Source organism: Aulonocara sp. 'chitande type north' Nkhata Bay, linkage group LG15, assembly GCF_057382095.1.
Source record: "Aulonocara sp. 'chitande type north' Nkhata Bay isolate Kocher_YH1m ecotype deep benthic linkage group LG15, A_spYH_male_GT1.1, whole genome shotgun sequence".
Lineage (NCBI taxonomy): Eukaryota > Metazoa > Chordata > Actinopteri > Cichliformes > Cichlidae > Aulonocara > Aulonocara sp. 'chitande type north' Nkhata Bay.
The window spans coordinates 16,680,022-16,695,361 of NC_141358.1; the positions used below are offsets into that span (position 1 = coordinate 16,680,022).

Here is a 15,340-nt window from a genome sequence, read left to right on the forward strand (position 1 = left end):
GATATTTGAAAACAGAGAATGCTTAAACTGATTATGCAGAAAACTAAGTGTAAAGTTTTATGTTGTTTATATAGCTTAACCACAGCTTGGCATAATGACATTATATTGTCTTTTTTTCTAATTTTGTGATTTTTCTTTTTTTGCACTTCTATACCAGCAAATAAAGGGCACTGCTGAGTAGCTACAAAATCTGTTCATCATCTTAGTGCTGATGTACGAAGGCCAAACTTTATTTTAGATGACTTCCACATGGAACGTCTCACTTCATATAACTATCCAACCAAGAGACTATTAGAAGATCACACAGATAAAATATGTCCAAACAAGACACACCAAAACAACAACAATAATCCTTTAAGGGTTCTCAGCCTAACCTCATAATGTCTGCGGAAGCTCTTAATGTGTGTAAAAATGATTCAGGTCAGTACACTAACACTCACAACTTGCCTGCACACAGGCGCACAAAACGCCCTGCGGCAGGAATGACAATACACAATACCCCAAATGACCTACTATGACCACCATCACTTAATCCTCCCTCCCGGATGCATGGTTGAATGCACATAAACACACATGCAGAAAGACGGAGAGAGTAAAGAAGACACAGTGGTCTGACCTCTCGATCCATTAGTGTGTTGGTCTCTCTTATTATAAAAATCTGAAATCCCCTCTAAAGTCGTTCGGCTTCACTCAGACCTCCCTAGGCTAGAAAGACAGTGTCATTTTATTTTAGCAGCTTTTGGGCAGAGTGACCACCTGTTCAAGAAACTGCAACCACAGTTTCACATTGTGCAAGAAAAAGGACGTAACTCATGAACTGATTCTATTTCCGATCTTATTAGTTTTCTGCGATATCTGATGTAAACCTTCTACTTATCACAAGTTTTCATACTGATATTAAAAAGTACACCAAAATAACAAAAACACTAGAATAATCTATGGAGATTAATGAAGCTTGTAATTGCTTGAGAGCATCACCTTAACTACACAATAATAATACTACTAAGTTTCTGCCATGCTTTAAGGAATTATGTTCTGCTTTAATCTTTAATAAAGCAATAAAATGAAGATTAGTGAACTAATAATTATTTCCTCTTAAAATTGCTGTATCACTACATTTGTGTTGTCATAAAAACAAGAAAAAACTGGTGTGAAATAATTATAGGGCAGTTATAGTTTTAGCAAAAGTGGGAACATTTTGTATTCATTTAAATTTTACCTTGTAGTTCTACATTACAAGTCGAATAAACACTGAAATGCCTGCGCAGTCATTTGAAGCTCAACTCTGCTGGTTACACAACAGTGTGAGGATGTCAGTTTCATTCAAAATATAATGTGTTTATCCTTATTCCTACTCCACACAGATAAACTCTGATCCATCAGCCGCATTTCTAAAAATCTTTCCTCAAAATAGTGTGTGTGCATTTTTGTGCACATGCGCTTATGTGTGTAGTGCCCGGGGATTAACTCCACACCGTTTAAAACCATCTGATAATCTATTAACATGGCAAAAACCTGGTAAAGACCCGACATTTAGACTCAGTGCGCACCAACACACATTTCTTTCAATGCCATGCACAAGCGCAATACTGTTTTCTGTAATGCTCTTAAACCAGAAACAATTTCCATTTGACAAACCTCCATGGGAATAAAGGGCAGACCAGAGGAAAAACACAATAATAAACTGATTAAGGCTGGAGTAAGCAAATTTTTTTGGTATCATTGGACCAAAGAAACCTTTTAGCATATTGTGGGAAATAAATTCGTGCACCTCCCCTCCACTCCGATTTCACTCTTTATAAAGGCTGGCTTGTAACAAGAGACTTTGGCCATTCACAGCTGGTCCCTTTAGATCAGATCAGAGTAGTTTAAAAAACAAAAAAAACTATGTAATGGGAATAAGAGCTTCATTGGACTCATGTGAGTATTTTCAGCTGGGAAAGTGGGATTTTAATTCCATGTGAATTCCAAAGTCAGCAATGACTCACTTTAAAACAGAAGTGTAAGAAGTATGTGAATGGGTCCGTGCTTGTCTGGTGGGAGGAGGATAGAACAAAATAGCAGAGCTGCAAGAGCTGCATTCCCCTTAGATTTATGCCAAACCCTTGAAGGGGACCTATTACACTCCAACACTTTACTCTTGGATTCTACTACACCAACATTACATTGTTCGAAATCCAAATATTCCACATTTCTCTAATGCTGGGACCTGGCATATCCCCTTAGTTCGTCTGTTCTTACACTGCAGTATGAACTATTCTGATGCGATGACATCAGCTAAGTAGAGCTGAAGCTCCTATTCCTTAAAGACCACCCTCTTTTTAGGCCAACTTTCTTCTGCCCAGGGGTTGCAGGATTTTTTTTGTCTTTTTTTGACAAAATATTTTGAAAATATTTTTAGCATTGAAGCTGTTCCTAAGAGTTAAATTAAGATACTGTTAAGGTCAAATGGGTTCTTACGTTTAGCTGCCAGCCTCAGACACTGTGTCTTTGTTTCCTGTGGAAAAAAAGACAGAAGGAAGAAACCTTAGTTCCACTAACACACTACAACACGAACCTTGCTCTTAGCGTTTAATATTAAATACTGTACATAATGAGTGTACAGAAGCTGCAACATAATGTAAGTCTATGAGTGCGCCTTTTTGAACCTCATTCAAAAAAATTAAATACACAGCCTACCCTCTCTGTACTGCTGACAGCTTGAAGATAAATGTTGTAGTTCTTCCTTGGAGCCAGAGGTGGATTCCAGAAACCCTGAGGAAAAGAAAGAAGGATCAGTTCACACATGTCTACGATACATTTACAGATTTACAACAAGCAATTTTACTTTTACACTTGGCTGAGAAGGATATCGATATGTAAACATTCAAATTATGTAGCCTTTAAAAAGTATTGCATACAATTTCTATGAACTTTAAGTCGTATCGTTTTTAAAAATAAAACCTCCTGCATAACAGCAACTGCCTTCTAGTTCCAGTGAATGTGTTGTGCTGCCATTTACTTCTGTATTTCAGAATTTTTGATAAACACATCTTTTCAAGGCATTACATACATACGGTTTTGTTCAGATTAAAGACTTGCCTGATACGTCTTGTTGTCTCCCACAGTAAAGGGAAGTGGTTCAGGCAGGCTGCTGGGGGACAACTGGGCGGCATAATAATAAGGGGATCCACCGCTAGATGCACTGTGGTAAGAAACTGGGACCTGGAGAAGATGAAGATACGTCTATAAATGTAACTTCAATTAAATGTAAATAAAAAGAGGTATTTTAATAGCAGAGTCAACAAAGCCCATTAATGGAAATTTATTGTTATTTTTTATTCAACTTCAACCATTTACGCTTATAAGAAAAGCTGTAAAAGGGGCATGGGTTTTCAAACATACGTAAAAAGGATTAATAACCACCTGATAACAGTCAGACGAAGCCTGACGGCGTGTCCGCTGAGGATTCACTTCTTCCACCACAATCTGGTACGCACTGTAGACATAGAGACAATATGAGTACAGATGTAATTTTGGTTGTTGTTATTTTACTAACACACACATGATTAGTGAAAAGCCTTTGACTGCTTTTGTCATGTGATCTATCCAGTTTAACAGATAACAGAAGTGCTGTACCTTATGGGTGCTCCCTTAGCCTGGGCAGGTTTGAGCAGGACAGTGATAGTTGTTGCAGTTTCATTCAGGAAGGCCTCTTGACCATCGTACTCGTCTATTGTCGGAGCTGAAAAGAGAATATGAGGCTGCATAAGTGTAGCTCTAACCTCTTGCTGTCTAAATGTGATATTAAAAAATTTTGAGTCAACAGCACATATTAAAATGTATTTTTTCCACCTGAAATATTAGTTGTCACATTGAGCGTGGTTGCAGGACCAAACCCTTTAGAGGTCGATGCTCGTATAGACAGCTGGTATGTGACACCTGGGTGGAGCTGAGAAAACATGTGATGGGAGGCGTTTGAAGGCAGTGACACTGTGAGCCCTGGTCGTTGCAGAGGCACCGAAGGGTCAAACGAATGCACGCCACTGTAGCTGATCTGAGTTGGAGTAGAGAAAGCGAAACCATTTTTTTTTTAAATTTGTTTATATTTTTCCAAAGGATTGCTGTGTTAAGTTTGGCCTCTACAACAGCTGCTAATGATAGTACCTCATACTGTATAATGACTCCATTGGGTTCCGTTGGTTCCTTCCAGGAAAGACTTATTGTTTCTTCAGATGGAGTAGCTTTAAGTGACTGACTGGGAACTGGACCAGGAACTGTTAACACACATAAATTCATGCAGTTCTAATAAAATCAACAGTATAATGTTCTGCAAATGAGAAACCAACTGCTAAACAGAAATACACAGATTGAGAACAGGCAGCAGTGACATTCCCAACACATGCAGAAACGAGTTACAGATACTAAAAACACCCTTTGTACAAAACTCCATCCCTTATTGAAAAGTTTGCTTCATAAAAAAATTGTCACGGTCCTGGGTCTTATGACCCAGTGTTTTGAGTTTCAGTTCTTTTGATGTTCATAGTGTATGTTTAAGCTTATCAGGTTTCCTAAGTTTATTTGTTATCATGCCTAAGTGTTTCTAGTTCTTATTATTTCCCCCTCGTGTTCCAACTATGTTAAATCTCCCTTGCCCTTCGTGTGTTTCATGTCTGTTGTCTTATGTTGTTATGTCTGCCTCTCATGTTCCTGTTTCATTTTGGAGAGATCTCGTGTTTTTATATTATGGATTATGTTTTGAGTCCTTTGTGGTACTGTTTCGTGTTTCCCTAGATCTCAGTTATGGTTATCTTAGGTTTTGCTCTTTGGCTTCGTCATATGGCTTCCCTGTGTTCCATGTTATGTCCACTGTGATGGTTTTGTACCATATTTCAGGTTCCTATATTCTGTCTCCCCAGTTGCTGTTAAGTTTACATGTTTAGAATTCAGTCAGTGTGTTTCCTGTTTTACTTTGAAGGTCCATGTCTCATGTGAGTGTTTCTAGTTTTGCTTCCCTTGCCTCGTCCTGCTTTATTACCCTCAGCTGTTTCCTCATGTGTCTCCACTTCCCCTAATCACCTCCTGTGTATTTAAGTCCTCTGTTTTCAGTGTGTGATTGTCAGGTCGTCTGTTGTCCACGCCATGTTTTCTATGCCATGCTTCCAAGTTTCTTGTCTAGGTTTTTCTTATTGTTTGCTTAGATTTCCCAGTTTAGGTTTGTGTTAATTTTGCTTCAGTTTGCCTTGCCCTTTGTTTGTACCTTTTTTACCAGCCATATTAAACGGCTCGCTTTTTGTTAACATTCAAGTTTTGTTCCCTGTTCCTTGGAGTCTGCATTTTGGGTCCTTTTTCAATTCATACAGTCTGCCCTCGCCAGACTGTGACAAAAATACATAAAATGGATAAAAACATTTGAAATGGGGAAAAGAATAAAAAAAAGGTGTGATATGTGTATCGTACCATCTTCATCGGTTTGTATGATGGTCTCATCACTCTCTTTCCGTCCCTCCGGATTAGTGAGAATCATTTTCAGGCTGACGTTGGTGTAGGGCGGCAGGTTCCCCACCAGGTGGCGTGGTGCTAAGAACAAAAATGGGGTCAACATAAACACACTGCAGAGTAAAATGTCATAACATTTGCAATGTATTTAGGATCAAAACCAATTTTTCTCACTCAGTAATCTGCTGCTGATTTTATAATGGTCTATGTAATGTAAAATCAGAACTTAGTGTTTTTAAATGTATTGTTAGGTGTGAGTACCGGTAATAGTGTGAGAGCTAAAGGCAGTTTACCACTTGTTTGCTTTCACTGTAAAGCCTTATATTTCAAACGAAGGAACAAGAGAGCTGTTGTCATCTGTCTTGAACCTAAATATGTAATTGATTATGTAAATATTGGCTATCACATTTCTGTCAGTCAGCTACTACATTTATTGACTAACGGATCAATAGCTGAGCAGGTCAAACTGAGTGTATGAGAGACATGACTTCAACCAATAATTAATTATTCACTTTTCAGGGAATGATTCCAACTACTGTACCTACAACCTATGTCCATTCCAATATTCTTCAACATCAGTGCTTCTGATATTATGTCTGGCTTCAAAATGAAGTGGTTGTCAATACTAGTGTCAAGCTCACTGTGAATAAATGATCCACTCAAATTTGAAATCTCGCTGAAAGCAGACACCTTTTTATTATACTAAATTTCAGCACTTTTAGGGTTGTTACTTTATCAAGTCTTTTTGTACTTCTTTACCCATGTCACAATGAATAAAAAGCAATGTAACACTAGAAAACACCACGACTTCAAATCCTGCATCAATGTCAGTAGCACAGTACGGTAGCACCTTTAAGGTAGGAAGAAAAGTAAGTAGTACCTTTAGGGTCCATGTCCAAACAGTCAGCTTTGCTACGATCGTTGGCAGTCATGTAATGGTAACAGATGGTAACGTTAAAGGTGTGACAGCGGGTGATGTTGTAACCCAGCGATTCCCAGTCCACTGCGATCAAACGCGACCTGGTCTCAGCAATCTTCAGCCTTTTAGGAGTTCGCATAGGTTCTACAAAATAAGAGAAGAAAGAAGATCTGTGATCTATACATGTTGATATAGATCTATATTTTTTCCGATACTGCAACACTCTAATTGCATCCAACATTTGAGGAAGCTTTTGAACTACTGCATTTCCATGAAGTAACTATGTTGCCAAAATGACCAAGAGCTCTGTGTCAACATTTTTCCTCACTGGACTTTACAAAAACCTATTTCTTCACCACCCTTGTCAATCAACTATTTCTCAAAAGCAATAGCTTCCATAAGGACACGTCGTTTTTTTCTGTCTTTTATGTGTATTCAGACTGTTATTGTCAATATAATCAACTTTCCCTCCTCGGTGCCCAGGGCTTTAATTACCTTAACTGGCTCATTTAGCTGGATCAATAATCCCACAGTGCCCACACACACACACACACACACACACACACACACACACACACACACACACACACACACACACACACACAGCCACAGAAGAGACTATAATCACAAGGCTGTGCTATTCCTCCTCTACATTCTGCATGCAAGAGTCCTGCCTGTGAGTCCACTATATATATGCCAGGGAGTACATTTAAATACATATATTTCTACCTGCTTTCTGCTGCATTCACCTTAAAAGCCTACCTCAGATACAGGAAATAGCATTCAAGCTATGTGGCTATCAATCCACAAGATACTGCTTTCCTTTGGAAAACAGAAGTAAGGTAATATCTTTAAGCGCCACCAATTGCTGTCAAAGAGTTATTTCTCCTTCTAACTAGAGAAGATATCCATCAGTCAAGGCAGATTCCAGAGGATGTAACAGTCTATTGAAATGCCTCTGCCACTCTACCATCTTCCAGAGTAAAGCATGATAAATATTTTTGAACTGAAGCACAATATAGCTAGCAGCTTGGTGTATCCTCAGGCACATTGCCATAGATCTAAATCACTAATAATATGTCACTAATAATTTATTTATTACTAATAATTTATTATATAAATAGACTTTTAATCCTAATGGGTCAACCACTTGAGAAAGGCGGTGAAATACAGTACACTTCCATGTTGCAACACTCTTCAAGTATCTTATCCAAATGCTTGCTATTTTTGATTAATTTGGTAAATTCAGGGACTTTCTGTTCTGGATATTTTAATCAGTTTAAAAAGTTCTCGATGTTATAATCAAAATTATCTTTCTAATCAGGCTCAGTACTTCCAATACTTAAGAAATGCCTTGATTAACTCTGATATTGATTGGATGCATTGGTCTTTGACATCGCCAGAGTGAAATACATTACTGGGAAACAAAGACAAACTTAATGAAAAGCTTTGTTCTTCGTCAAAAATTGAATTCACGTTGATAAGTCTATCACCTGTTGATGTTTTATTCCTCTTTTATCCAGTCTAGCTGTAACCCACCTGATTCCTTATGTCCTCCCAAGATTTTTTAATAAAAACGGCTCACCTTAAATAGAGACGCACGTCTCTCCCCAACCCCTCCTTGTCTTGCTCTGTGTTTTTCCCTGGGTCTTCCTCTTTCAGAGGAGACTACACAAGGACACAAACTTGTCGCTTCTTCTGACAACCCATTATCTGCCTGTCACTCACACACACACACATGCACGGAAGCTCACAGGCACCTACACACACTCACACACCCACTCACACTTTAGATTGTGACTGAATCAAGATTAAATCTGGGCAGAGCATTTATAGGTGTGTTTGTGTGTGCGTGTGTGTTCATCTCAGTAAAACTTCTCATAATAACAATTCATTGTCAAGGACAAACACACAACTCTTACATACACTCAACAACACAAAATGCAGTCATGCTAATGTTTGCGTAATCCTCTAAACATAAATATGTCACTAATAATGTGACAAACAGATGGACAGAAAATGAGGAATAGAAGAAGACACAGGGGAAGAAAGGCTGTGCAGGTAATTGTCTGCTGAGAAAATATTATTGCTGAACAGCGTGTGTGTTAATAGCTGAGGGGTCAGAGCATTTCATTTTTGCTTCAACCTGTTATTGGATGGTTGACATTTAAATAGAGCAAGACAGAGACCACTGGTTTCTCTGCCTGTCTCTCGCTTTGTTTCGCTGTCTTCCTCACTTGTCTCATTCTCTTCTCTGTGTCTCTCTCCCTGTTCAAATCAATAGTTGTGATCCTCACTATAAAACAAGCTATTATGACACACAGGTGCATAGACACACGCACACACATGCTCACAGTTAGGGCAGTGTAATAAATTACATTGATTTCAGGGTCTCTTGATGCTAACACTGCTTCACAGTAAGACAGTCTTCCACGTGGAATTAAAACAAAATATATGACTGGCTGCCTGTCACACAAACACACATGCACACAGTGTCATATTTCCATCACTTCAGGGGGCATTACATTCATTTCCTGGAGACTTGCCCTAACCTACCATCATAACCAGTTACCCAACCCTAACATTAGGCCCTATAATTTCAAGATTTATTATACTGGGACTTTGTGTCCCCAAATGGGAGGTGGTTCCCCACAATGTGAATGTGTAAACAAATTTATGTGTCTTTAACACCCACACGCACCATGACTTTTTTGAAAACCCATTACCCTATTGACTTATATTGTATTGCTGCTTATCTCTATTTATAGTGGAAGCAGGTAGGGAAAGAAAGAGAGAAAGAATGAAAAAAGAAAGAAAGAATAGTGGCAGAACAGAGCAATATATGGACAAAAATGAAACTGGGTTTGAAGAAAGCGAGGAACAGATAAAGGTAGCAGAGAGAGAAAAGGGAAACGGAGACAAGAGACAGAAAGAGAGAAACAGAGGTGGAACGGGGAACGACGATAACTCGTCTGGAATACAGCCAGAGTCAAGCGGGACCAGGTCCAATGGCAAACCACAGAGGCTGCCTTGTCCCTTTCCCCCTCCTTTTGGTAGACAGACAAATGGCTGGATTCATGTTGGAACTAAAAGGCTTTGTTCTCTACAGATGCAGCTTTGAAAACAACAACAATACCAATAAACACTAACAATAACACCAACGACAGAAAGCTTCATATCAGCAGAATCCAGAGGTTGGAATTAAAAAATGGAAAACAAAAGCAAAGGAAATGAAACTAAATGAAACAGAACTATGCTAAAGGCAACTAAACCATGTCCCTCAACATGAGGTATTATGAAGAGCCAACAAACACAGCCATAAAACCATTGTGAGAGGAGATGAAGCTGAAGAAAAAGCAGAAGAAAAGAGGAGAGGAGGGGCTGGAAAAGAAAAGGTTGACAGGAGATGCAGCTAAAGCCAAGTTAATCTGTCCAATTAGTTCCTGGTAATCCTTCCACTGTCATAAGTAAGACAAATGAAACTCCATCCATTTATTCTGTCTCTAACTCTAATTTCTCTCTGCATGTGTGCTTCTCTTTCTAGGCCACATTTAAGTACTTAAAAGGTTCAAATTTGCCCTCCAACATGTTTTCAATTTGCACTTGGAAGCTACATGGATTTTGAGAGGCTAATTATGAAAGCAGCAATTAAGTCCAAAAAACACTATCCATACAGTGCCGTGCGAGTTGTTTCAAATTATGAGGCTGAGAAAAATAAATGGAAATCCAGCTCGTGTCTGATGATTAAAAAGACATGCATGAGTTAAATTCAAAAGCAATTCAAACATAAACGCGAAGCAAAGAGGGAGGAGTCCACAAATGTCTTTTAAAGGGTAAAGTTGGCTCTGTTCTTTATTCTTCTTATTACCCATAAAACTCAACATTACTAATACCAATAACACCTCTTAGTACTTTCACCTTTTGGCTTTTAAACAGTTCGAACATTAGTGTGGTGTGGAATTGACTCAGATCAAACTACAAAGCACATGCTCGTGGAAATGAGGCCATCCAACTTGCAGGATTCATTAATAGGTAATTAGTTGGTTTTATACTTTTCACAGAAATGGTTTCACAGAAACAGCAACCAGAACCTCAGTGATGTAGTATCTCCTCCGTCTCACAATCCATATGGGTCACAAATGTGACCTTGACATTCACCTTGTTTGGCTGCACTACAATCTGGCCAACACTCCAGGAGGAGTGCCCTTAAACTTGCACAGTTTAGGTGATCATAAAGGAGCAGTGATTCTGGTTAATTGCAGATGCACTGCACGAGCATGAGCACACGCTAAAAGTTTTATTTAATTCACCAGACCTGCTTATCAAGAGTCCAATCATATTAACTCATACAAAATAGAGATGATGACAGTACACTTTAAAAAGCAGTGTATTTTAAAGTGTCACATTATTGCAACAAAATGTCAAAAATGGAATAAAATCGCCTTTCATGCAGTGTTTTAGCTCATATTTTCACTGTTTTGCCACAGCGCACAGAACATGTTGCATTTTTTTTATGAATTTCATTAAATTAAATTTAAAAAATGTCTTCTGAGCATGTGACATTTTTGGTTTAGGAACTACAGAATCTCATGGCGGTTGCAAAGCACTTTGCTGAAATCTATCCATGAAAAACTGACCCCTGCAAATAAGAGACCCTCCGTTAGATTTAAAAAAAAAACCCATTTGCCAGACGAATGTGGACCCACACAGACAGAACATTACTGTAAAACTGACATGCACAGCAAAACACGCTCTGTCGCTAAATCTGTTGGCTGCTCTTTCAAGAGACTGACACTTAAAAGTGTTGTACTGCTGGTGTGTGTGTCTGTGTGTGTGCATATTCACATATAAAAAGAAGTACATATGACATAGTGTGTGTGATTCCCTGCAGCATCTGTGTTTGTGTGTCTGGAAATGTGTTTTGTGATTCTATTCTTCCATAAATCCAAGCGATGCTGAGCTTGTGCAACATATGAGAAATACTGTGACTCTCTTGAACTGCGTGTGTGCTCAAGCCTCAGCAACTACGATTTGTCTGTGTGTGTGTGTGTGTGTGTGTGTGTGTGTGTGTGTGTGTGTGTGTGTGTGTGTGTGTGTATCTAACCTCCCATGACCAAGAGGTTTTCAGCAGAAAATTCAGGATTTGGATTAAAAGCTACTTCATCACCTTCTTCTGTCACACACACACACACACGCACGACGCACACTCACTAACCCTTCAGTTCAAGTTGATTATATTTCACCCTTCAGACAAGAGCAATACATCACCACAGAAGAAAAATCGAGAAGAGTTGGAGAAGAGAGACAGAGAGAGCGTGAGAAAGAAGCGGGGACAGAGGAGAAAAAAATGTAAACGGAAGAGATGAAAAGAGACGTGAGGACAAAAGAAGAGAGGAAAGGAGGAGATGAAATCCTTCCTGTTATCATATCAATTGCTCAGCAGTGTGTGTGATGTCTGCTCAGTTTTTTATTAACTATATTGGTTTTTTAATTAAACAGTGTTTCGTGTGGTGGCACGCTTGGGCTGATGCCTGATGCTTGTGTGTGTGTGTGTGTGTGCATGTCTTCATCATATTGTATTAAACTAAATATTCAGTAAACTACAGGTGGTGGGATCAGACAAACCTAACCAAACAGAAAAAGCAAAGGAGTCATTACCATTTAAATAACATTCCTACCCCGTGCCTGTGTGTGTGCCTCACTCTAACAACAAACACAAACACACACAATCCAACTCCAAGGGTGTGTGCACATTTGCATGTGTGTGTGGATAATCTCAGTTACGCTGGAAACACAAAGGGAGAAGGTGGGGAGATTTAACTAAAAACATCAGCATATTATTCAAAATATAAGTAACGGTGCCAAATCATACACTGTATATAAAAGGTGCGACTGTGACCTCACATACTGATTTGTGGACGACCATTAATTTTCAATTCAATTCGATTTTATTTATATAGTGCCAAAGCACAACAGCAGTCACCTCGTGGCACTTCATACGGTAAGGTAGACCCCCTACAATAATAGAGAGAACCCAAAAAATCAGATGATATGGTGTGATTGAAGCTAGACTGCAGTGGGAAAGAAAACCTGGCAGAACCAGGATCAGTTGGGGCAGCCATCTGCCAGGACAGGTTGGATCAGAAAGCGAGTCAGAAAATTATAACAGATATTTTGAATGTCACCATTTTATTTTGTTTTTTTGAGTGATCTACGTAAGGACAGTGTGTGCTGGTACTGTTTGACTTGCCACACTCTAAATCATATTGTCTTTTTTACTCAAAAGTAGACTTTAATTTACAAAATTACACTATTTTGCATTAAATAAGACCTGCAACTTGTAACAGAAAGCATAAACTAGTCATAAAAGACTATGGAATGAATTTATTTGACTGTATATTAGCGAGATGACTTTTGTGAAACCTCAATTTATACAGTGACAAAAGTAATATTTTGTTTTTGTGCAGAACCACATTACTTTTCTTTATAATTGTAACACAGGAATTTGACCTCTTCGCTGGCCTTGACACTGAAAGTACTCGCCTAATGTCTTTCTTAATATCAGATTCCACTCTATGGCTCTCATAAAAAGTATTTTTCATATCCCTGTTTCTCTCATTAAAGGAGCATTTCTAAATTGCCAGCTTTAGTTTCTCAGCTGAACTGGAGAAAATTGTTCATGCATTTGTCTCAGCGCACCTAGATTGCTGTAATGCTCTATATACTGGATAAATAATCTCTTACACACCTCCAAGCTATACAAAAAGCCATTGCCAGACTACTAACTCGTTCTACTAGGTGAGATCAAATTGCTTATTTTATACTTTCCACATTGGTTCCCAGTAGATTTTAGAATTCATTTTAAAATTCTTGTATATGGAACATAAATGGACAAGCTGCAGATTTTTTTTGATTTTTTTATCTCAGAGTCTTATTAAACACACTTCTGCTCACAGTCTTTGGTAGCTAGTTGTTCCACATACGAAACTGAGAACTGGGAAGACACAGAGCCTTTCAGTTTGTGGCAGCTAGGCTTTGGATCATTCTCTCACTCAACTTCATTTAGCTGATTCTGTGGACTTCTTTACAAATCTGTTAAAAACGTAGTTGTTTACAATGCTTTCTGTTGGGATTATTTGGTGTACAGAAAATGTAACATCCACAGCAAAGATTAAATACCAGTCAGAAGCATGCTAGCTAAGCTTAAAGGCTGAAAACATGTGAGAACAGCCTGCATGCATCTGTCCAAAGGTAATCTACCTATCAGCAAACAAAAGTGGCTCATCTTTTAGTTCCCTGTTCAATGAAAAGGTCTTCAGTATTAGATCTCTCGTTTCATCCAACTAATCTAATTGATCTGAGGAATGTTTGTTCATAAGGACATTTGCTGCACTGCTACTGTCTGAAATGCATTTGATGAATAACTACATGCCAGGAAGTCCTTCTAAAAATCATAAAATATTAATGCCTTAATATCAAACATCATAATACACTACAGTTTTTTACAGTCAGGAAAACAGAAAAAAAATCAGATGTACAGGATTCATTTTTTTCTTTAGTCTCTAAATTCATAATCGCATTTTCTAGATTTGGCCTGTTATCATCATATTACGTAGATTACAATGAGTTTACGTCTTTACCAGCAATGTGTTCCAGCATGAATGAGGAGAAGAAGATTAATTTCCTCTTCCTTTCAAACAGGAAACTGTTCAATACACGAGTCGCCTGAACAAGTCTATGACTTCCTCTCTGTCAATAAACAGACACCACATACGTGCAGATCCATTCATTGTTAAACACACACACACACACACACACAGGTTGGCATACATCAGTCAGACCCTGTGGTTATGAGTTTTCATCTCTCTTTCATTTTTATTCTCCAGTTTCATCATTCTCTCGCCTCTTGCACTCTCTCGCCCCACTCTCATTCTCTCTTCTCTTTCTTTTCCAGCCTTATTGTTTTTCATCATCTCTCCATCGCTCCCTTATTCTGTTTCTCATTCAAGCTCATTGCTTTTATTTCTGTCTCTTTCTCTCTCATATCAACCCTCTCTCTCGCTCCTGCTCCGTCTCTCTCCCTCAGGCTAGCTGTGTTTATATTTCAGTCGTTTATTTCTACAAATGTCAGACAGTGTTTCTGCCCTCCGTCTATTGATCCACAGAGAGCGAAAGATGAGGAGAGAGAAGCAGGGAGAAAAGGGGGAAAGGCAGTGAAAAAGAACGAAGCAGAAAGAAAGCTATAGAGAAGGCACAAAGGGAGGTATGAAAGAGGAAGAGTAGCAGAGAGAAAGCAGGAATGAGGTGACAGAAGTATAGAAAAAAACAGTATAAAAAGTGATGGAAAGTGCAGAGAGCCTCCAGTGTTATAATCACTCTTTTGCGCAGATCACTGAGCAACCAAGAACTGACTCAGGCTCTCCCCTCCTTTCTTCTCCAATTCCACCCCTCGCTACACCTCTCCTCTTCCTGCCTGTTCATTGTACAAATATCACCCTACCAACTAAAATATATATACCAAGACAAAAAGAACAGTAGATGGACAGATCGATAAATAATAAGACAAGCAGAAAAAAGCCTGTGTGATCAAGAGGGACCAATTAAGTAATGCCATCTGTGACTTCTTGCTAAACCTGGCTGATCTTCTTTTAGGAGAACATACATAAGGAAGGACTCTATTGACAAGGCAAAGTCTCTAATCACAAAATCAATACATTGAATCCTAACTCTTCTATGTTAACATATTGCAGCTGTCCTACCTGCACATTTGGTCCGAGTAATGAGCGGCGGACCAGGTTTCCCGGTACCTCCCTCTCCTGGTCTGGTCAGTAAGACCCTGATCTCATACTCTGTGTCTGGGTCAAGATGCCATAACTTGTAGTTAGGAGAGTTCACAGCATGAGTCTCTGTCCAGCTGCCAGATGTCATACGGTACTCAACCTA

General features: G+C 38.8%; 1 protein-coding gene across 20 annotated transcripts in view; it reads right to left on the reverse strand.

Annotated features, from left to right (window-relative positions):
* Positions 1–15,340, reverse strand: part of ptprk (protein tyrosine phosphatase receptor type K) — a 105,898-nt gene that overhangs the window by 25,290 nt on the left and 65,268 nt on the right. For all 20 annotated transcript variants that reach the window (XM_086264663.1, XM_086264665.1, XM_086264667.1 and 17 more), the window contains 10 exons: positions 15,157–15,337; positions 6,359–6,541; positions 5,440–5,559; positions 4,147–4,256; positions 3,835–4,036; positions 3,619–3,724; positions 3,406–3,478; positions 3,082–3,204; positions 2,680–2,754; positions 2,461–2,497 (listed from right to left, as the gene is read on the reverse strand). In XM_086264663.1, coding sequence (XP_086120789.1) covers positions 2,461–2,497; positions 2,680–2,754; positions 3,082–3,204; positions 3,406–3,478; positions 3,619–3,724; positions 3,835–4,036; positions 4,147–4,256; positions 5,440–5,559; positions 6,359–6,541; positions 15,157–15,337 — 1,210 coding nt within the window. The remainder of the gene's footprint in view (positions 1–2,460; positions 2,498–2,679; positions 2,755–3,081; positions 3,205–3,405; positions 3,479–3,618; positions 3,725–3,834; positions 4,037–4,146; positions 4,257–5,439; positions 5,560–6,358; positions 6,542–15,156; positions 15,338–15,340) is intronic.